General features: G+C 38.1%; 2 protein-coding genes across 2 annotated transcripts; one reads left to right on the top strand and one right to left on the bottom strand.

Moving 5' to 3' along the window:
• Positions 1–16421: 16421 nt before the first annotated feature.
• LOC119766054 lies at positions 16422–17652 on the bottom strand. Its single transcript, XM_038250422.1, has 4 exons — positions 17637–17652; positions 17356–17591; positions 16663–16719; positions 16422–16591 (listed from the first exon to the last, which is right to left on the bottom strand). The coding sequence occupies exons 1-4, from the start codon at positions 17650–17652 to the stop codon at positions 16586–16588; spliced, it is 315 nt and encodes a 104-aa protein (XP_038106350.1). The 3' UTR covers positions 16422–16585.
• A 13-nt stretch (positions 17653–17665) lies between these two features.
• LOC6053201 (zinc finger protein 90 homolog) lies at positions 17666–21625 on the top strand. The gene is made up of 5 exons (XM_038250421.1): positions 17666–17677; positions 17730–17810; positions 17866–17885; positions 20800–21430; positions 21497–21625. The coding sequence occupies exons 1-5, from the start codon at positions 17666–17668 to the stop codon at positions 21623–21625; spliced, it is 873 nt and encodes a 290-aa protein (XP_038106349.1).
• Positions 21626–23371: the final 1746 nt, after the last annotated feature.

Here is a 23371-nt window from a genome sequence, read left to right as displayed (position 1 = left end):
AATCACCTCAAGACTATATCATTCAGATCAGCTAAACACGGCCCCAAATTGCCTGTTCCATAATCGTGGGATGTTATTGTGCCTCCCACAATTGTGAAACACCTGAATGTAACTAATATTTTTACAAAAAAAAAGTTATCAGACCATTCATAAAACATAACTAAGCTTGCATTTCGTTGGTTTCAGTGCGTGAAGTCATTTTTTTGTAAAAATTATGTACTCATGGAGAGAACCAAAGTTTGTTTACATCCGTAAGAAACAAATGTTCCGAATTTGTGGATTTGAAGGGTCAACAAAAAAAATAGATAAAAATTGAAATTACAGGCCCCGGTGTCAACATTTGAATGAAAAAAGTGTTTTAAAATGCATCATACAACTGTCCAGTTGTTTTGCCGTCATTGATTTCCAAAATTTCTGAATGCTGACGAAAATTTTATTTTTGTTTTTGCGGTACTGTACATTGTTATTTCATAAAATTTCAAAATATGTCCAAACTAGTTCAACCATGTTAAATTTGATTATAATTGCAGAAAAAGGCATTTAAGATTGTTCTCAGCTGATTAGACTTCTATTTCCATTGAAATTGTGATATTAAAAAAAACATTTTTTTTTGCCCCCTGATTTTTCGGACCAATTTTGAAGGAAGGGGGGGGGGCGACATAAACTTATATTTGGAACGGCCTTAAAACCTGTTGAAAATCTAGAGGTATTTTTTTTGCAATTTTTATTCACCAAATTAAAATAAGGTTTTTCAAAAACAACATTTCAAATAACAATGTTGCAAAAAGGCATAGCTCTAAATTGTGATCATTTGGAGTACATTTAAGATTCACATGAATTACACTAGAAACACATACTTTGGTGTAAAAGGCAACATTTGGTTGAATCGTGATTGATAATTTCATTATAAATATTTAGGAGTACTTTCCCTCTAATTGATATTCCTGAGCGGGGGTAAATAACACAGGAATACCAAATTTTGGTATAGCTTCTTGTATGAAAAATTAAAATTATTAAAATTAAACTGGATTCAAGTTCACCAAAAGTCAAAACTATGGATTTGTACTTTTTTAACTTATTAATCAAAGTACCGTAAACTGGGGTGACATGGATAGCGTTTTAATTTATTTTCGAAATATTTTCCAACTGTTAATGTTTTTTCCCGAGATTATATTAGGTTCATGCCAAAAAAGTAGGTCCATGCACTATCTTTTAAAAAAAAATTCAATAGTGCTTTTAAAAAAAACAGTTGCGTTGAAAATTGTTATTTTGAGTTCCGGGTTTTGAATTTCCCGGGAAACGGGAAACATATTTTTGAAATCCCGGGAATTCCCGGGATCCCGGGATTTTTTTTAAACATTCATAAAATCTAAATTGGTGATAATCTACACTTCAATCTAAACATATACGACAGCTTTTAAATTGCTTAAGGAGTTACATAAATGTAAATCGGCATAAATGACAGATGTTGGTATGAGAACACATTCAAACTATTCAAATATTTTTTCAAGACTTAAAAATATATTTTTTCATATATCAACATAAATTTAAAAAATTTTGGTTGTACCATTGCCGAGATATAAGATTTTGAAGTTGACAGTTTAAAAAAAATGGGTGCCACGATATCTCAACATTGCTTTGACCAAATCGGCTCATAATTTTGGTGAACACTCGTTAAACTGGTTCCGTGTGCCTGACGAAGGGCGGTATTCAAAAAAGTTCATTTTTATATAAGATAAAAATATTTTTATGTTTTCATATAAAAGCTAGAGAGATTTTGATTCATGCATTTTTTAAATATGCAAAATTCAAAAATCGGGCATCGTCATGCACACGGGAGGTCTTGTGAGTCTTCTCCCCAATTTCAGCCAATTTGGTCCATCCTATCTTGAGAAAAAAAAATGCTCACAAGGTTTGACAGTTTGCTTTGCGCATGGCAAACTTTTGTGCTTAAATCGTCTCTTACTCAGTTTAATAATGAAATATCTTAATGAAACTTTCAGGAGTGATCATCTTTCAAGTGGATTTAATAAATTTTCTGTAAAAAGTTTTTATTTGCATTTTCTACATGCATGTAACCCCTTAAAATAAATTAAAATATATATTTTTTGTTTTTTATTCTGCTTTGGCCAACTGAAGAAAGCCGGGACTAAAGTCTGAATAGTTTAATATATTTTTCCAATTTTTAAAATTATTAATATTCATAAATGTAGTAACCAGTATGTTGAAAATATAATGAGATTAATGAAAAATATTTAAAACACTAGGAATTTTGTGAATCTGTAAACTCAAATTTAACAATCTACACTAATAAGCCAAATTATTTGTGCTTAAATCGCCTCTTACTAAGTTTAATAATGAAATATCTTAATGAAACTTTCAGGAGTGATTATCTTTCAAGTGGATTAAATAAATTTTCTGTAAAAAGTTTTTTTTTTTGCATTTTCTACATGCATGTAACCCCTTAAAATAAATTAGAATATCTATTTTTTGTTTTTTATTCTGCTTTGGCCAACTGGAGAAAACTGGGACTAAAGTCTGAATAGTTTAATATATTTTTCCAATTTTTAAAATTATTAATATTCATAAATGTAGTAACCAGTCTGTTAAAAATATAGAGAGATTAGAGGGTGACGATTCTCGAGATTTTCAATTTCCCGGGAATCGAGAGTTGAATTTGGCTATTTCCCGGGAATTCCCGGGACCCGGGAGTTTTTTTACTATGCCAATAGTGGCATAATTTAAAAAGAAAAGTATAAAATTCGTTACTCATTCGTTAAATTAAGTATCCTCATAATTTAGTTGAACTATATAGTTTACTTTAATAGTTTAAAATGTTTACGAATCATAATTCGCACTGAGTGATTTTTCAAATGTTGCACAAACTTGTTCCAAGAACTTCTTATTATTAAATTTTTGTGAAGTAAAAACATAGCTAATATATAATTTCCCAGTATCGAGATTCTTGCAATATGATATATAACGACTCAAAACAACAATTTAAACTTTTTTCATAATTTTTAAGGTCAACTTAAAATTTTAATTTAAGATATACATATTTACAGCTATCAGGAAAACTGGAGTGTTTACAATTGGCGAATCTTAACTTTACAAAGATTACCGCTCCAGAGTTTTTTTTTTACAAAATATAATTAATATTGAGGTTGATGTGAAACATAAAATGGCCTATTACAAAAAAAAAGAAATTACCTTGATACAGCGAAATTACCTTAGGTACTAAGAATTAAAAAATATATATATATATAAACATTGCTATGCTCGAGAAAAGATATGGAATTTGAACTTATCTTGAAAAAGCTATAACCTCTTAGAAATAATAAACAAAAAAAATATTTCTAGAGTTTTTTTAGTAACGTCCTATAAACATATGAAACTCAATATCTTATAGGACATTAAAAAAAAACACTGGATTTATAAAAAAAAAATCATTAAATTTCATTTCTGGGGTGTAACTGCAAAAAATATTTTAAGGTAAATTTTGGGGTCCAAATTTTTTTGTCTTCTCTCGATTATAGTTATTGGAATTTTTGACAAGTTAAAATTTAAAAAAAAATATGAATAGAAAGATTAGAAAAACACTGGTTTATTCGAACTTGAACATCGAACATTAAACATCCAATGTTCCAAACAATTTTGAATTATTCAAATAATTCTTGATTAGTTTATATAATTTTGCTTCAATAGTTTAAGTTCAAAATTTTCCGGGAGTCTCGACCGAATTTCCCGGGAATCGAGAGGTCCAAAAATGGTCGATTTCCCGGGAATTTTTTCCCGGGAATTCCCGCTCGTCACCCTCTAAGAGAGATTAATGAAAAGTATTTAAAATACTAGGAATTTTGTGAATCTGTAAACTCAAATTTAACAATCTACACCAATAAGCCAAATTATTGCTGATATATGCCGAAAACAAACTTTAATGCTTTTTAATTCTTATCGATTACTATGTATTCAACTATTTATGTATTTCTACAAAAAAAAAATATATTTCCTGGCCAAAATTTGTTTTTTTTTAATTTCGGGAATTCCCGGGACAAATTATAAAAAATCCCGGGATTCGGGAATTCCCGGTGTTGGAAAACTCTAGGGATTTTTGTCCCGGGAATTCCCGGGATGGACGCACTAGTCATAATTTTCTTTATGAAATTGAAATTTTTCCATATTGATAAAATACTATAATACCAAACACAAGCCTAATGTGGTATCCGATCAACGGCATATTTTGCAAGTCTGCAAAATAAAAAAATAAAAAAAAACGTTAAATTTATATTACTTTGGTCTGCCCCAAGCGTGCGGACTTCATCCAGAAGCGCCAGCAGGCGTCGAAACCGAAACCGCCGGCAAGGAAGGCGGAGAAGCAGAGTCCAGCAGTTCCGGCGTTCACGCCGGCGGAGTTCCCTCCGTTGCCGGGTGCAGCCCCGGACGGAAAATCGAAGGATCGTCCTCGCCCCGCAGGAAGAAGCCAAGGAAGCAATGGCTCCCGAGACGGTGGAGCCACGAAAGAGGAAACCGGGGAGGTGCTCTACAGTTCTGCTGAGCTGTGGGGCATTTTCTCCGAGTACATCGGCAGATTCAAAACCTGCAAGACCCGCTTGGACCAAGTAACCCTCGTCAGTTACATGATCTCCAAGTATGGAGTGTAATGAGTTTTTTTTGTATTTTTATGTTATATTTTGATGGTAAACTGATCCTCGGTCCTAACCTGGTCGTTGCACCTTAAAGGACCTAATAAAAATAAGATATGAATAAAAAAAAATACTTTGGTCTTCTTTAAGACAAATTATAAGGTGTTCGGGAATACTTTTATTAAATATTGATACCAGAAACAGGTATATTAACGCATTTCCCAAGTTCATGTTTCCTTGAACATCATTAATATTTCTTATCAGTTTCCTTAACTTTTTTCATTGTCTGCTCTTGAACATCTATATACTCTTAAAACAAAAAAGAGAGAAAAACACGACAGTGCAAAAAATGTTCAATTAAAATTTAAAAAAAACTCTTCTGGGTTCTTGCAGATTCAGCAAGTATATTACATTTTTAGTTATCATTATCAATGATTAGATAGGTCGCACAATTCCGGATGGCTTCCTCATCGTAATTCTGGCTGCAAATTAATGTAAATCTGATTACATTTGTATTTTGCCTTTACGATTTGAAACAATGTCCATAAAAGACTTCTTTGATAAAACAAGCTAAAACAGCATTATCCGAATCACATACAGCTTTCACTTCTCCATAATTTCGTTGTCGGCTATCGGGTGATGGATTAGGAAACACACACACAAGACTTTACTTCAAAAAATTATCTTTTATTTGTATCCCTAAACCTACTAAAGGAATACTCTGATTTTTTGTATGTATTGCCCAACTTTTAAAATTATTCAACAAATTTAGTTGGCTTCTTATGAATGAATGCTGTTTACACATGTTAATCGCCGTTTTCAACCTTAGAATCTAATTATTTTTGAAGATAAAGAACGTTGGTAACGTTCGCATTCTTGATCAAAACGAAGTCCATCGTAATTGTTACACTGAAAGCGTAATAAAATCTCCTAGGAATCACACATCACAAATTCACTCTTTCCTGAAAGTGCGGCACGGAAGTCCCTCGTTAAAAAATTGCTAGCAAAATGGAGCATCCATTCGGTTTTTTTTTCGTCGTGTTCAATTTTCGTTCGTCAGAAAGATTAATATCCTTTTGAGGATTTACGTTTCCCATTTTTGGGTTGCCGTGGCGTGGCCGGATTTCGGGTAAAAGTTGGCATTTTTGCTTTCATCATCGTATATAATACCTATTCTGTGTGTGAGGAAAGTGTGTGTGTTTGGATCCACCCACTCAAAATCGGTATCTTTTTTGATGTCCCTGGGACTTATTCCCTTCCCTTTAACTCAAATGTAGAGCAACAGTGGATATTTGCTATTCCTGGCACGAAAATTTTATCATAACAGTTTGAAAGTCCAGAATTCGGGCGGGAGAATGCCATCCTGCTCTCGCGCATCCAATCGAAGTGCATGGGCAATAAATGTGGGACACACAATGGAAAAGAATCTAATCCAATCTTCATGAGCATTTCCGTCTCCGGCGATGAAAGAACTTGGCCATCCTGACCATCGCGTTGGTCGTCATCATCAGCAACGCGAATGGTCCTTTTTTGTTCTTATCAGTTTCGGATGTGATGATTTTCTGCTCTCTTTTTTTTTCTTTTGCTTTTTCTTTCCTAACAGCTTACTTTGAGTCAAGGTTCTGAAGAGTTAAATGGATCAAGATGAAAGATTCCATAGCGAATTGCAAAGGACGAAAAGGTTTTAGGAAAAAGCAGATCATCAGTACAATAAAAACAACAACAGCGCAGCGGAACAACAGAACAAACAATAAACCAATCTAATAAGATTAAAAATGAACAGCAAACAAATTTAGTTGGTTCGAATGGAATCTCCGAAGACAAAGTGGAAAAAGGATTTCGGGGCGACATGCGGACATTTTCTCGTTAAGATGACTCCAGCACATCCTCGCATGGTGGCACCAAACTGGCGACGGCAGCGGCCAAGATATCCCAAATCGGCCAAACCATCTCGACACTTTTGGGTTTCCGTTCGCAAGAAGCTGGGCACGCCGTGGTGCGCCGTAATAAAATTATGATTACGTTATCACTTTTTTTTTCTTCGCTCTCCGACAAGAATCGTTTTCCCTTCTCGCCCTGGTGATTGTTCTTGGGTGACCCAAGAAGAAGACCGAGCCATGAGGGGAAGCCCAGCAGCCTCATTCTCATTTCTCATCTCATTTATTTCTGCAGTAGACTTATAAAAATTGGACCTCGCACCCTCTCCGCCGGGTGATGAGGTTATACGGTCGTATCACGCTCGTTATCTCGTTCTGCTGATGGACTATCCCATATTCCTATCGCGGGAAAGTTACTGTTACTGAGTTTTTTTTCTTTTTCAGCTTGCTCGTTCTATATCGGAAAAGGACGATGAAGTCAACTCCGGGGTTATATGTCTCCCGGCGGGCTGCTGTCGACCTTACAAGACTTGATGACGCCATGGCTCGGGGCTGGCAGGCCGGCCGGCGTTGAAATTACTGTCGCTGAACGAGGACAACTCGTGTTCTTGAAGTTTGGTGGTGAAAATTTTAATGAAATCATTCTTCATTCTGCTTCTGAATATCACATTAACTACACTAAATACAATCAATGTGAAATCTTACCCACCAGAAATCATGAACTGTTTCATTTTAAAATGTCTCAAACTCACTCCCACGCCGCCTCACTCCGTTACCGTAAGCGATGATGATATGCAACGACTTTCACGACGAGTTTTGATTACATATTCATGAGATTCACTCACATGAACACGCCCGCACTGGAGGAAAGAAACTTCCACCAAAGATCCACCGGAAACCAACCGAGAGGGGAGAGAATCCGTCTTGAGTTTGTCCCCTAGGGCGCCACCACCACTGCTGTGGTACAAAGGTGTACTTGTGTGTGTCAGGACAATGTATGAACCTATGTGCTGTGGTTATAAAGCTGGTCCCACAGGCAGCGGAGTGGTTTCCACGTGGGGATTTTGGCTGCGTGAAGCCACTTCCGGTTGCACTGTGGGTTAAGCTTTACCTCCCAAGTAACATTTTTTCCCAGGAGTTCTACAAGAGCTCTTCAAGATAGCTACAGCATAGCAGATTGGACCGCGGTAGGATAAAATTCTCTTCAAAACTTCTTCAGGAGTTTGGAAGAGTACTTGAAGAGAGTTTTATCCTACCGCGGTCCAATCTGCTATGCTGTAGCTATCTTGAAGAGCTCTTGTAGAACTCCTGGAAAAAAATGTTGCTTGGGCTTTTACCTCTCAATATGGATTTGATTGGTAAAGGAATAAGCAGAACAATTTTAGCACCATCAACTAGGGAAAATCGGGACTACAGTCAAAATAGAGTTAGTTAGTTAGTTTTTAAAGAACTTCAAAGCTTGAAATTTGGGAAACTCTGCAAATATTGTAACAAGGTTAAAATGTCAGATTCGAAGCAATTTATTTAAAACATTTATTTAAAACATTGTGTTAGTTCCAAGTCAAATTTATATCATATTAAAAGGTTCATCAACAAATCGTCAAGTTATCTTTAAACATGAGCGCTTTTTAAAAACGGTCATAAGCGATAATGCTTCTGAAAAACAGTCTTTGCCGGAAACATTGACAAAGTCCAATGAATGTTTATTTACAAGATAATTTGATTTTACGTGTTTAACATTCCAACGCCCAAGGCTCCAAAAAAGTTGGAACGGTAACTTCAACTCGCTGGTTCTCGGGCATTACTCAACCAATCAAGATGATTCTTCTTTCCAGTGATTTGTTAGGATGTCTAGATGATTCTAGAACTTTGCAGAACTTAATTTGATCAAATCTCTAATTTTTGCGATCAAAAACATCGTTTCAACTTTTTTTTTTCGCGTGTAAAAAAAAATTCGCCGAAAATTCCGCGGAGGCAGTCTTTTTAAAAAAGGTGGAACGATGTTTTCGGTCGCAGAAATTACAGATTTGTTCAAATCAAGTTCTGCAAAATTTTAGAATCATCTAGACATTCTTACAAATCACTGGAAACAAGAATCGTCCCGATTGGTTGAGTAATGCCCGAGAACTAGCGAGTTGAAGTTACCGTTCCACCTTTTTTGGGAGGCTTGGGCGTCCGTGTAAGTTTGACATGCGTTGGGCGTTCCAGTGTTAAGCTAAGAACAAGATTGTCCGTTCGACGCAGTGGTGAACGCAGAACGCTGTGCCAGTTCGATTTTTCCAACAACTGTCAGTCGAACAATCTACAGGGGTTGCTTTGTTCAATGGTCGATGACTGGCAGGCTATGATGACAGGCGCAAAATTTTGCGTTTGCGTCCAGGTCTGACGGACAATCTTGTTCTTACCTTTAATGACAAGCTAGGATTGGAAAGAGAAGGGATATTTTAATAATTTTGCTTGCTTAATAATTTTCAACTACAGCGTCGATAAAGACTATGATTTAAAAAAAAAAATGTTTACAATGTGAAACGATAAGACCGTTCTTAATATTTTTAAATTGAAGTCCCTTGATTCTGATCGATCAAAATAACGAAAAATATTTATCAGAATACAAGCCTTACCCTACAAACTTCGTTATGCCTTTTATTCGTTTGTTGACGTTTTTAACTTTTCTGCTTTTTCAGCCTCCTGTGATCAAAATTTGATTCTACGTAACTTTTCCCATACAATTTGCAGATGCTCCGGAATTGGTTCTAGAGTGGCCAAAGTGGCAATTTTTAAGCATATAAACCTTCCTTGGGCTTACACGAACCTAACGCAACAAAAAGCACATCGATCCGACGTTCCGTGTTCAACTGATTCAAAACCGTCGATTTTTTTTTATTTATATAGATTATTGAAAAACAATGGTGAAACGTTACTTAATCCATCTTAAGGTGGTTCAAGCCGCCCTCAAATTCATATAGTATTTTAGGTATTATTTACAAAATTGTTATTACCAGAGCAGCAATTTTTTATCCTTTAAATAACTCCCCTAAATCTAGGGACGATTGGTATTGTAACAGATTTTTTTTATTGAGGAAAATCTTTGGACCCATTGGAGAGGTATTTCAATTATCCAACTAATGACGAGTAGCCAGACCCAGTCATCATTTCCAACAAAATTTTTGAACGATAAGACCGTTCTTAATATTTAAAATATTTTTTTATATTCAAGAAGTTTACAAGTTGATTACGTCATGCATAAAAGACATGTCACTCTTCAAAAAAATAAGAACTGAAATTTCCTGCAATTTTCCTTATCTTGAAGGTCTATAATTTGAAAACGAAACATTTTATCAAATCAAATGTTTTTTTTATTTTTTATATTTGAAAAAGAATTTCTGATGTTCATTTATTGTTCAATAACTTAAAAATAAAAGATAATATTTTCAAAATTTTATAAGTTCAACTTTATTTAAAAGATGCTGTCCCTCCCAAAAAAATAAGTGAACCATAAATCCCATAAAATCAATCGTTAACTATTTGATCTTAAGTTAAGTCTTGCTTTTTCATTCAATCTGGCATTAAAGGGCTTTTATCAAACTATTTCTTTGGGTCCTTAGATAGGAAAAAAATATTCTATGAATTTATGAGTACTTTGCCATATTATCACATGTATGCAATAATGTAGGAAGCATCTTGTGATACGTTTTTGTTTGCGAATATTTAGTATATTAGTGTATTTTTTTATTTACATATAATCTTTGCATGAACAGCTTCCAAAAAAAATATACTTTATGGACGAGCCGGTACAAAAATGCTGTTTGATAATACGAAAGGCCGACAGTTTAAAGAAATTTCCAGTTTTAGAAATGATTTCTCATATGTTCAATCCAAATAAAAAAAATACAAAACATCAAATACAAATTTGCAAAATAAGGAACATTTCTAAGCAGTAAAAAACAAAAACCGAAACTTAATAAAAATTTCAAAATGATGTGCAAAAATGTGATCAATTAGTCCAAACTCGCCCCAGATGAAGGTATCAACAATTAGTTGAACTTTTTCAAATGAAATTTAATCTTATGCTACCAGATTTAAAAAAGGTTTAATAGAGTTCTTCATCATGTCAATATTTAAATTTAATTGAACTTATTACACAGTTAATCCCTGAAAATCACCAAATATTTTTTTAAAATTTCTAAATTACAAAAATTTACTTAAATTTCCAATGAATTACTAACCAATTCATAAATAATCAAAATACCCACCACAATTTCATGTAACTTTCCATTACTACACGGAGAACGATTTTCAAAAACGTACCATCCCAATTTCATGAACACGATTGCACGATTTTCGGAACTCTTTTTTCTCCGTGCAGCACTCCAGCCGATACCGGACAACTTTTGGTGTCATCTGTAAATTGCAGGTTTTGATTTTTTCAGAAAAAAAATCAAATAAATGCGTAGAAATTATTATTATTATTAAATATTTATCTCTATTAGGCCGTTTGCAAATATTTTTCAAAGTTTATGTCCCTCGGCTCTGACCAAAGTCGAGGGGGGGGACAAAAAAATAAAAAAAAAACAAAAAAAAATTGAAATTACAAGACAAGGTTTTAACATTTGGATGAAAAAAGTGTTTTTAAAATGCTTGTTACAGGCGTACAGTTGCTTTCCAATCATTAGTTTTGAAAATAACGAGGTATTGACGGATTTTTTTTTTCCTAAAAAAAAATTGTGGGACTGTACATTGGTATTGCATTAAAATTTAAAATGTTTTCAGAGGAGTTCAAACATGCTAAATATGATTATAAACGGGGGGAAAATGCATTTTTACTGGTTTTCAGTTGGTTAAACTTTAATTTTCATTAAAATTATGAAGTTTCTCGAAACATTTTTTCTGCCCCCTGATTTTTCAAGCCAACTTTGAAGGGGGGGCGACATAAACTTTGAAAAATATTTGCAACGGCCTTACTACAATTTCAATTTTGTTTATATGTCTGAAAAGGGAGTTTAAAGTGGTACAAAATCAAGTGCTGGAGATTTTACATTTTTGAAACATAATGTCAAACACAATTTCAAAAATCATATTCAAATGCATACCCATACCTGCATACGAAAATGCCTTTACATTTTTTTTCAGTTTTGGTGTGTTTAGGTGGTTCCGCATAAAATACCGTTGCTGAGATAAAGCCTTTAATCCATCATCTCATTAGCTCTAAAATTTAAACTCGTAATATCTCCGAAACTATTGGTTTGTTTTTTAATAATTAAAAAATAAATGTGAAATCGTCAGTAATTATTTTTTAAATTTATGAATCAAGTACTTTATGGGATGGCGAAAAACATTTATTTCAGACAAATTAAGCATGCTTGATTTTAAAGTTTCCAAATTGTTTCGATTGAAAAGAACAGACATTTAATGTTTTAACATTGATTGTAATGCGTTAGTTTGCAATAGTTTCCATAATATAGCGAGTTTTTTCTTGGCATTTCTTTCGATTTTTCCTTTTTTAATCCTAAACTTAAGCTTAAAAGATGATTTTAATATAGGGTATATGGCCCTATTTTGGACCTACTATGCAAAGCGTCAACATATTTCGCATTGTTCTCAGGAACGGTCTAACTAATTTGGCTCGTTTTAGGATTGTTTTGTGCCTTAATTTATGCTTAACAAAGTGTACTATTGAAATTTGGAAATAATTTAACCATTTCATTGTAATAAGCATTTCAAGTAAAACATTTTTTTGATGCTTTTTGGACTTATTGAATGTATTTTGGAGACATCGCTGAACCTATTTTGGACCTACACTCTGATTGGTTGAAATTTGGACAACTCGAATTGCGGCGGCATCACGCACACTTACAGAAACTCGGTTTGATAAACCAAAGGGCCCATCCACGATTATAATTTGGAAAATATTTATTTCAGAAATTAAAAAATTATGATAAAACAATGGATTTGAATTTGAAAACGTGTTTTAATTATATTGAATGGAAACTCGCGCGTCTTTAGCAGGTCTCTGTCCTATTTACAATTTGCGTATTCTTACGACCTAATTGTTCAAGCATTAGAACATAAAAGACAACCCGTTCTAGCTGGTTCAATTGTGTTTCTAACATGATTGACACGGTATTTTTTCCATATGAATATTTTTCTGATTAGTTTGCAATACGTCATAACAGCCATCACGATCTCCGACACTTATTTGATTTTTTTTTTCTGTGAATCAAACCAAATTTTGTTTGTTTTCCAGTAAAGAGCATTTAAAAGACGTGCAGATGACAATACAAAGCATTTTTTATTTATAATTCACGGTGACAGCTATTTATATGTCACGGTGACAGCTGAAGATTAAATGAACTAGACCCTTTAGGTTTTTCAATCGTTTCCCTTCAATTCCAACAGGGTAGCCAGTTTGCATTTTTTAAGCAACAATTAAAAATGTATGCAGCTAAATTGGTGATAATGATGTTACGGCAAAAATAAATCAACATCAGTTTAAATTTTGGGATACTTTGCAATCGGTCCTAACAATCATCTAAATCTCAATGAAATATCGAAATAAATTGATAAATTAAACTGGCAACACCTTGTTATGCATGTGTTGGTGATAGCATTAAACCGACGGCAAAGTAGGTCCAAAAACTGATCCAACGCGACTGATTTGAAAAAATATTTTGGATTGAGTTTTTTTCGATAATAGAATAGTTATTTCAATGGTTTAGTGATGAAAAACATCAAAAAAATGAATAAACAACAGTTACATGGCTCGGAAACCGGACGAAATTGCTTGGTGTCAGTGCAAAACAGGAAAAATCATCAAAGTGTCGCGAGCCAGATCTGATAAGCAACGAGGCTGGAATTTTTGGACCTAATCTATGTGCTAGGAAAATGGTAGGAAATACGAATGGCATTGGAAAAAGTGGCTGAAAAAGCGGAAATAATAAAAAATGTTAACATTTTTGGAAGAGGTAAGCTACAAAACGATCCTGCTTACACTTTCTGTTGGTTGGATTCAGTGAATTCGTACTTTAAAAGCCTGAACTACCTCGATTAATAAAAATAGGTCCAAAATAGGTACTAGGTCCAAAATAGGGTCATATACCCTAGATTTTAAGAATTCCAAATTTTGTATTAGAAAATCTGATTTTACGATTATCTTTCAACTACCAAAAACATAGAGAATAACTTAGATTTTTTTTTTCGATTATCATTATTAGTGAATTTCCCACTGTTCCATTGTCTCCTTACTACAAAATCGCAAGTAATTTGTCTTGGGGAACAAATTTGTATCATCCCGTTCAATGTATTTTAAAATTAAAAAAAGCCTGAACATTTCTAAAATTTTGAAACAGAGTAAACCATAAAAAATGTGCCATTGCAAATTTGAATTTGCATGTAAAATTCTCTACTTTTTTATTAGGTCCTATAAACATATGAAAGACCTTTTGTCTTATAGGACCTTTTCAAAAAAAACTCTGGAATTGATTTTTAAATTGGATCCTAAAGCCTTATGTAAGTGTTTATGTACAACGGTAAAAAACACGATTAAAACCCATTTCTGATTACTTTTTTTCATTTTAATACAAAAAAATAAATTGACAAGACAACATTTTTTCGATGCGTAATATTGAATGTTTTACCCTTTTGAAATGTTTGTCTTGATTTGAAAATTTTGAAAATATTGTATTTGCACTTCTGTTGTGAAACTACTTACTTTTCCTGTCATTCTTGAACGACGAAATAGCCTACTTTTCTGTACTAAAAATAACAGAATCGAATAGCAACACTTCTCAAAATAAATGCTGAAAAGTTCTACTTTTCAGCATTGAAATGGGTGCTGAAAAGTTGAACTTTTCAGCACTTGTTTCGAAAAGTAACACTTTTCAACATTTTATTGATTTAAACGATTTATTGACAAAATACATGAAAATTCGACTTAAAATTTCACTTGTTTTTCGAAATAGCGAAAAATGTTGTATGGAACTCGTTGCAAAACTTGATTTTTTCAGCACTCGTCGTATTTATCCAACTTGTTGCATAAACTACTATTTCGAAAAGATCGGAAAATTTCTCAAATATTTGATATTTCAACATTGAAAATCGGACCATTAGTTGCTGAGATATCGACATTGAAAAAAGGGTGGGCTGTTTGGGTGAGACTTAGAAAACATCAATTTTCCTGTTTTTAAACCTTTTCATTGCAATATCTCAGCAACTAAAGGTCCCCTGGGCCTTGTACAGTCAAGGGGCATGATTTGATCCTAGTGAATTAGTTAAAATTTGGGTATACATTATTTTTTATAAGCAATGTGGACACCACTTCATGCTACGAGAACTCGCTTTGTCGCAGCCCCAGGGCTTAAGCGTTGACCGATAAGCTGTCTTCGTGAACTAGGTAGTTCTCCGATAGTGAAAATATCACAATTGCACAAGACACCGCTGCTCCTGTGACTTTTTCACTATCACAATGTGGGTTTTAGGTTAGGACTTCAGGATAGTACAATTCTGTTGTTGCTTAGCATTGCAATTTTTATACTAGAGTAAAGAGTAATGCTGTCAATAGACTTTGATTGATGTAGACTACTAGGCATATTTTATGTCAAAATTTTCATAGAGTCTCGATCAATCAATAATGTAATGATATCGGACAAAATTCGTTGATCTGTTGAACTAACGGTTTTCGGATAATGGTTGTATCTGCCATTGTTGCGAATCGAGGAACTACGGATCTTTTGACGTAAATGGTCATTTCTTTTTCAAATCGCGATTCTGTCCTATTTGTATATCAGTTCATAAATTTTTATTGTTTTTTTTTTATAAAAGTAGTACTACAACAGTTAAAGGAATGTTTAGTTTTGAACATTAAGTTTAGAGGATTTTAGATTAAAGTTTAGATTTTCATTCCAAAGTAGTTAGCAAATGAATATTTGGACTTAAATGAATAATTGAATAAGTTGGACTCATGAATAACACACAACAGTGCATTTATTCTAGAGTCAGTTCCATACAGCGTCAGTGTTTATTTGGTCGAAGTGTACTAATTCATTGGCAGATCTGATTCTAGTTGTAATGTACGACAAGACTACTAACGGACGTGACAGCACGAGGGCCCAGTTTAGAGGTTTCAACATCAACGATGTGCGGCTGGACCACCCTCCAAAAAAAAAAAAAAATCTCAGCAACTAAAGGTCGTATCAACAAAGACCGAATAAGCAAAATATAGAGAATTTTCTCAGCTTTTCAAAAATATTTTTTTCAAAAGTGGGCAAACATGTGCACTAGTTTAAAAAAATGAAAAACTTCGACTATTTTCAAAAAAGTCACCTAAATATGGATTTAACTTGAAAACGGTGCACTTTATCAAAATTTCAGTAAAGTACTTTTTTATTGCAAATTTGATTTTACATTGAAAAATGAAGTTGAAAAATTTTTGCTACCAAAATTTCGATTTTTTGAAAAAATCAGTATTGATTAAAAAATTCATAACTCGGTCAATGATTATTTGCACAACCTTGGAAATTTCTGAAAAGTTGGCATTTTATGTCCTCTAAAACACATAAAAAAAAACAAATAATAATAGTGTTTTTTTGCAAATCAAGTTTTAATGGTAAAAATTTAAATAAAAAAATCTCTATTTTTTTTAACCGTGTATTAATAGGTCCCTACGCAAAACTTGTTTAGAAAAAAAGAAAAAAAATAGAACCCGTGACAAATTTGGATTTCAGTAATTTTTGGTTTTGAGTGGTTCAAAAAACTCAAATAAAAAAAAAATAACTTTTTTAAAGGTGCTAAAAAATTTTTAAAACTTTTTTGTTTTTACGTAAGTGAGAATGCTCTGTGTTAGTCGTTTATCTTTGAATAAAAAAAAAGTAATTTCTTTCATTCTTTCCAAATAAAAACTACTGTATTTCGTTTACAAAAAATGTATTTCATTACAATAAATGCAAATTACAATTCATTAAAAACAAAAACTTCATCTTCATGCTCCACCTGCTCCACCTCCGACAGCTCCAATCCGAACCTCGTCCTTCAATCTCCCGTCGAGGACCGAAAGAATCCGATAAGCAGCGATCAAATCTGAGGAAGATAAACGTAAAACAAATAGGTTAGAATAAATATTACCAAACCGTGTTACTTAATACAATTACCTCTGTGTTACCAAAAAGATTTGGTTTTCCAGTCCTGATAGGAGGCGAGGTTTCCATCTGAGGAAAAACAAACACAAAAATAAAAGAGAATAAAACCAGCTATAACAAACTAACAACAAACTACAAAGCTACGCAAAATTTTGAAAATATGCCAAAAATCTTACTAAACTACTTTTCAAACAGACTCAACAATAAAAAGAATAGCAACCAACGAACAAACGCAAAAACTAGTTAAATACTTTGAAAATACTGAAAATTTAGAATATCGCAATCTCAGCAACCGTGGTAAACCACGGTTACCGAGACTTTGACAGTTGCCAAAAGTTTCAACTTTGAAATTTGGATTAGCGGACAATTCCTCGGTTGGAATTGCCGCTGGATGTGCCAAAATAATGTTTTCAGGGAGAATTTCGATTCCCGATGGTAGATCCAGCGGAGTCGAATCCACCTCAGGTAGGTCCAAATCAATTTCAAGAGGAATTTTGATAGCCGAGGTTGGATTCGACTCCGGCGGATCAACCACGGGTTGGTCAAAATAGTTTTGATTTGGAATTTGGAAAGCCCATGATGGACCCGGCAGTGCCGGATCCACCACAGACGCGATCGAATTGCTAGGAACGAAATAGTTAAAGAATTTTGATCTGAGAGTGATTCCGTTTCCAGAATCACCCCAGCAGGTCCGAAATAATAAACCTGATTAGAGGTCCAATCGTCGAGTGGTTCCGTAACCGGGATCGCTGCGAAAGCGAGTTCCGCCAGCGATCTCGGTTCGTGAACCACTGTCGCGCGGTCTGTCTCGTTGAGCCGCTCGAAATAGGCCACTGCGAGTTCTGCCAGGTCATCGTCATCGTCATCGTCCCGGATGCCCGATTCGGCATCCGGGTCATAGGCCAAGGCTGGTCGGGGCCGCCAGACACCCATGCGGTGCGCTAGAAAGAGAGAAAAGAAATTGCGAATTAGAAATAGTAGAATACGACCGTACGCCGCCATCTCCAGTTTGGGAATGAGGGGTTTGGTAGGGGTGCACTCGGGTATATACCTTTTCGGCTTGTTGATTCGTTACCAAGGGGGGCGTTGCCAAGCGCGCGCGCGCAGCTATTTATGTTTTTCATTGCTCACGCATAGCAACGGGCGGGGTTTTGGTCGCGGTAGGCGTTGCGCTGTGCGTTGAAATTTTGACGGGATTTTTTTTTTGTTTCGCAGAAACTGGATTCGGAGGATGCTTACTGTGTGGGCCCGTATAGCGCCCCCCTGTCTATGGTTCGCAATATGCGTGCACGGGCATCAACCCCCTGTCTCCGCACGTCTACACACACAGCTGTCAGCGCACGGCAGCACGGCATCAGTCCCTGTTCAGCAGTCATCCAGTCTGGTGGCATCTCGGCCACGCTTGGAGTCCTGACCCGTGGGAGCTAGGGTCTACACAATGGCGATCCTGCCAGGAGAACGTTTTTTTGTTTTCGCTTAGCTCTAGTGTTTTGTTTTGCGTTATCGGTGCACGCCAAGCGCGTTAAGTGACAGGTGAGTGAAGTAAAAAAAAAGGAAATCGGTGAGTTGATTTTCGGTTGTGGAGGAGGATCGGCCGGATGCTGCTCAAAATCGAAATTTTGGTTTGCCTGTCGCGCGGAGAGCGTGGACTTTTGGCTGAAATTTTTGATTTCTGCACCATTAGCATGGTTTGTTTTGCTGTGGTGAGAAAAAGAGCGGGAGACTGAAAAAAAAGTTGAACTGCGAGAAAGTGAAAGAAAATTTATGTTGACACTTTTGGAAGTGATGCCAGATTTTCAATATCTGTACAATATCTGTGACTTTGTCTGCAGGTCCCAATTTAGTAATTTCATTGACTTTTGCTCATATTTTGAAAAAGTTTGGTCGTGCGTAACCATAATTTAAAGTTTAAGGAAAAATCAAGAACAAGATGTTCCTTCTGCTTAGTAATTTAAGCTCTCGGTAACTAAATACCGCTAAATACAGAAGATTGGAATGTGGGCTGTGTAAAAAGCGGTCGAAGTTTTTTTGTTTTTTTTTCCTATCTTTTTCGGGGAAAAGAAGGAAATGGCTTGTAAATGTCACTCATTCCAGAGGTAGAGATGGCTTCACTGGAAGGCCCATGGAAGAGGAGGTTTGTGAATGTTCTATCATGTCTGGCGTAGACTGGCTTGTGAATATCTTCAGTAAGACCTGTGGGGGAAGGATTTGTAAGTGCATGTATAGCAACGGCTTGTGAGCTCTCACTGAAAGGCCCTTCCGGCTTGTGAACTCACTGAATAGGCCGCAACGATTCAGCAACGGCTTGTGAGCTCTCACTGAAAGGCCCTTCCGGCTTGTGAACTCACTGAATAGGCCGCAACGGCTTCAACAACGGCTTGTGAGCTCTCACTGAAAGGCCCTTCCGGCTTGTGAACTCACTGAATAGGCCGCAACGATTCAGCAACGGCTTGTGAGCTCTCACTGAAAGGCCCTTCCGGCTTGTGAACTCACTGAATAGGCCGCAACGATTCTACAACGGCTTGTGAGCTCTCACTGAAAGGCCCTTCCGGCTTGTGAACTCACTGAATAGGCCGCAACGACTTCAACAACGGCTTGTGAGCTCTCACTGAAAGGCCCTTCCGGCTTGTGAACTCACTGAATAGGCCGCAACGATTCTACAACGGCTTGTGAGCTCTCACTGAAAGGCCCTTCCGGCTTGTGAACTCACTGAATAGGCCGCAACGGCTTCAACAACGGCTTGTGAGCTCTCACTGAAAGGCCCTTCCGGCTTGTGAACTCACTGAATAGGCCGCAACGATTCAGCAACGGCTTGTGAGCTCTCACTGAAAGGCCCTTCCGGCTTGTGAACTCACTGAATAGGCCGCAACGATTCAGCAACGGCTTGTGAGCTCTCACTGAAAGGCCCTTCCGGCTTGTGAACTCACTGAATAGGCCGCAACGATTCTACAACGGCTTGTGAGCTCTCACTGAAAGGCCCTTCCGGCTTGTGAACTCACTGAATAGGCCGCAACGACTTCAACAACGGCTTGTGAGCTCTCACTGAAAGGCCCTTCCGGCTTGTGAACTCACTGAATAGGCCGCAACGATTCAGCAACGGCTTGTGAGCTCTCACTGAAAGGCCCTTCCGGCTTGTGAACTCACTGAATAGGCCGCAACGATTCTACAACGGCTTGTGAGCGCTCACTGAAAGGCCCTTCCGGCTTGTGAACTCACTGAATAGGCCGCAACGACTTCAACAACGGCTTGTGAGCTCTCACTGAAAGGCCCTTCCGGCTTGTGAACTCACTGAATAGGCCGCAACGATTCAGCAACGGCTTGTGAGCTCTCACTGAAAGGCCCTTCCGGCTTGTGAACTCACTGAATAGGCCGCAACGATTCAGCAACGGCTTGTGATCTCTCACTGAAAGGCGCTTCCGGCTTGTGAACTCACTGAATAGGCCACAACGACTGGTGAACACTCACTGAAAGGCCTGTCTGGCTTGTGAGCTCAACGGAAGACATCAACGGCTTGTGATCTCTCACTGAAAGGCCTTTCTGGCTTGTGATCTCACTGAAAGGCCGCAACGACTGGTGAACACTCGCTGGCTCATGCCTGGTAAAGGTAAGGAAAGAGTTAAAGTAGAAAAAGTGGGGAGGTACAAATATGGATGGTCCCATAGCGAACAAGTGGAAGAAAGAGAGAAGAAAGAAATGGTTTTGTAAACATGTGTTGGGAAATACATCAAAAATAAGGATAATCGATAATAATCGAAATCGTCGAGGCGTGTTCATCGTGGTGGCTGCAAGGGTGTCGGCAACAATTTAGCGTCTCCACAATGATTAGAATATTATATCCTTGTCCCGAATCTAAAGCTTAGAGGAAGGTGCATGTCAGTTTTCAGCAGGAAGGTGCCCTCAAATGAGAAACACCAGCGTTGCTGTATTTTTTTCTAGAGAAGGGGGGAGATGTGTGGGCCCGTATAGCGCCCCCCTGTCTATGGTTCGCAATATGCGTGCACGGGCATCAACCCCCTGTCTCCGCACGTCTACACACACAGCTGTCAGCGCACGGCAGCACGGCATCAGTCCCTGTTCAGCAGTCATCCAGTCTGGTGGCATCTCGGCCACGCTTGGAGTCCTGACCCGTGGGAGCTAGGGTCTACACACTTACTACCAGCATTTGAAGGGTCATCGAGTCCGACCGGCGACCGACCCGCTCCAGCCGGATGAAGAAACGCCCCCGGCCAAGAAGAAACGGTCCTGGGTTCGTTCGGGCGAGCACCACAAGTGTCACCTCTGCCAGAAGGTGTTTACGTTCCGCAGCCAGCTGCAGCAGCACACGGCCCTACATCATCAGCCGGGCAAACCGTACGAGTGTGGCAAGTGCCACTACAGTTTCGTGCACAAGCTGAACCTCAAGCGGCACGAGCTGACCCATCTGGAAGAGGAGCGCGTGTCCGCCGAGGATGATCCGTCGATTCAGCTGCTCGAGGACGAAAGCTTCAACGCGGAGGAACTCGCCAAACCGGACGAGATGAGTCCGGCCGTAGTCGGGCTGATGCCGGTGAATCGTGGCGGCGTCGGCAGCGAAGCCGGTGACAAACAGTCCGGCGAGGGCGTTGGTCCACCAAAGAGAAACAAGTGTGTCGTCTGCGCGGCCACCTTCCAGCGCGAGGACCAGCTGATCGAGCATCTCAAGACGCACATCGAGCGGATGAAGGTCACCAAGCAGGAGACGCAGTCCGCCAAGAAGATACTCACGGACGACAGCGACAAAAAGTGCAAACTGTGCGCGAAGGTAACTTCTTCATGTAGCTCTGGCTGACTAGGCGAGGTTCACTAACGTTATTCTTTTTCAACTCAGGTGTTCAAGTTCTCGTGCCAGCTGAAGCAGCACATTCAGATGCATCACTCCAAGGATAAGCCGTTTGAGTGTAACATTTGCAGGTTGGTTTCGGGCGCGGTGCGTTGCGTTTCGGAGTCGCTAATTTAGCGCTAATTTGCGGGATTCTCCCGCAGTCCCTGTTGAGATAACAACCACTGCCCCCTCTTTTTGCTGCGCTACTGCGCCAGACCTGAGTGACGTGCTCCTCTAGCTGTCACTGTCTGTTTATAATAATAAAAGTCTTTTTCAACCGCTTTGACTGTACGCACGCGTTTTTCGTCGTTCCTCCTGTAAGCCATCCGAAACCTCTTGAGTCCCCTCAACGTGAAAGTCATTTCCCACGTGGAGCCATCGAAAGCATGTTCCTCAAGACCACGACGATGTCGCCGTTCGGTAGTCGGTATAGTGTTTAAGGAAGCAAACTTCTTCTCTTGAACTCTCTTCCCCCCTCACCACCCAAGTCTGAAATGATCCATTCGTTTTCCGACAGAAACCGACAAATTCGACTCTCCCACACAATAGGGGCGGGGGGGGGGGGGTGGATGGGAAGTATTCATAAAAACTGCATTACCGGTGTGGCTTTGGGCCATTCTCCAACCTCCCCGCGGGAAGCTCAAACTTTCCCCCTTTTCATGTTTTTTAAAAGTGCCGGCACGTGTGCGAGCCACCCAAACATCCCGTTCACCCCCGTTCAAGTCGACTTCCTTCTGCGTTGGCAACAAAGTTCTTCGCCGGTAGTGCGTGCAAATCGGTACTCATTTTAAAGTCTGGCAACACTGCGACAGCGAACCAAAGAAAGAAAAGTGCCTTCCAGCGTTTTGAACTGTTTGAATTTTCACGACTGAACGCACCCTCAACCGGTACGATACATTGGTTTCAAATTAAGCCGCCTCGCTCCCGGAAATGGTGATGGTGGTTCGTCTGGGTCCATTGTCTTGCTCTTCCACTTTTGCGACCTCCTGCCACTCTGGAAGAAGACAAGCAAAGCCATTTTGTCAACGAGTTCTTCAAACCGTGATTACGAAGCCACGTGGAAGAAGTTGGCCGTCGTCTCGGGGTGTTGTGGAGAATTCTGCGGTCTCAGGAAACAAGGTCTGCGACACGGCCACAATCCGACAATGCCCTGTGGGGAAGGTTAGTGGGAGAAGAGTGGGTTGAAAGATCAGAGGTGTGACTAGGGGAGACATGTAGAAATTGCAATAGAGTTGACGAAGAAATTCAATTCAGAAATTCAATTCAGTGCTGAAAAGCTCACACTTTCATTTCAAGACATAATTTCAGGAAAACACTACAATCCACACCCTTACAACCTCCCTGCCCCAGTCTCCTTCGGATCTTCCGGTCTTGTTTCCATATTTCCGGCTTTCACTCACTCTCTGCTGCGGAGTTCGCGCCTCGAAGCCCAGAGGGCATTACTCTTCGCGCCAGCCAGCCACCAAAGTCGGGACTTTATAAATATTATGCCACGGAATCATGTTTGCACAATGCCCCCTCTCGGGGAAGAGTGAAAAATAGATACCAACACACCCCTCCAGGCCCGTCGTTGGCTGGTCCATTGTGGGAGTGATTGAAAAGGACCTCCAATTCTTCAGGGAGGCGTGATCCTTGCTGTGAAGACGAGTCGAGCCACTTTTTCCATCCATCTGCAAATTGATGGAGAATATTTGAAATGTAAATACGATACTTTGTGGCGGAAATGGCTTCTCGTCGGCGGAGTCGATGAACCAAAGATTCCCCTCCAGATTTTCAAATTGTTATTTTGGGGAGGTTTATTTTTTCTGGAGGATGAAAATTGATGCCAACAATGAACACGAGGCTCCTGCGGTGAATAAATCCGACAATGAGCTGACGAAA

This window comes from Culex quinquefasciatus, chromosome 2, assembly GCF_015732765.1.
Source record: "Culex quinquefasciatus strain JHB chromosome 2, VPISU_Cqui_1.0_pri_paternal, whole genome shotgun sequence".
Classification (NCBI taxonomy): Eukaryota; Metazoa; Arthropoda; class Insecta; order Diptera; family Culicidae; genus Culex; species Culex quinquefasciatus.
This window is presented reverse-complemented; position numbering and strand designations above follow the sequence as displayed.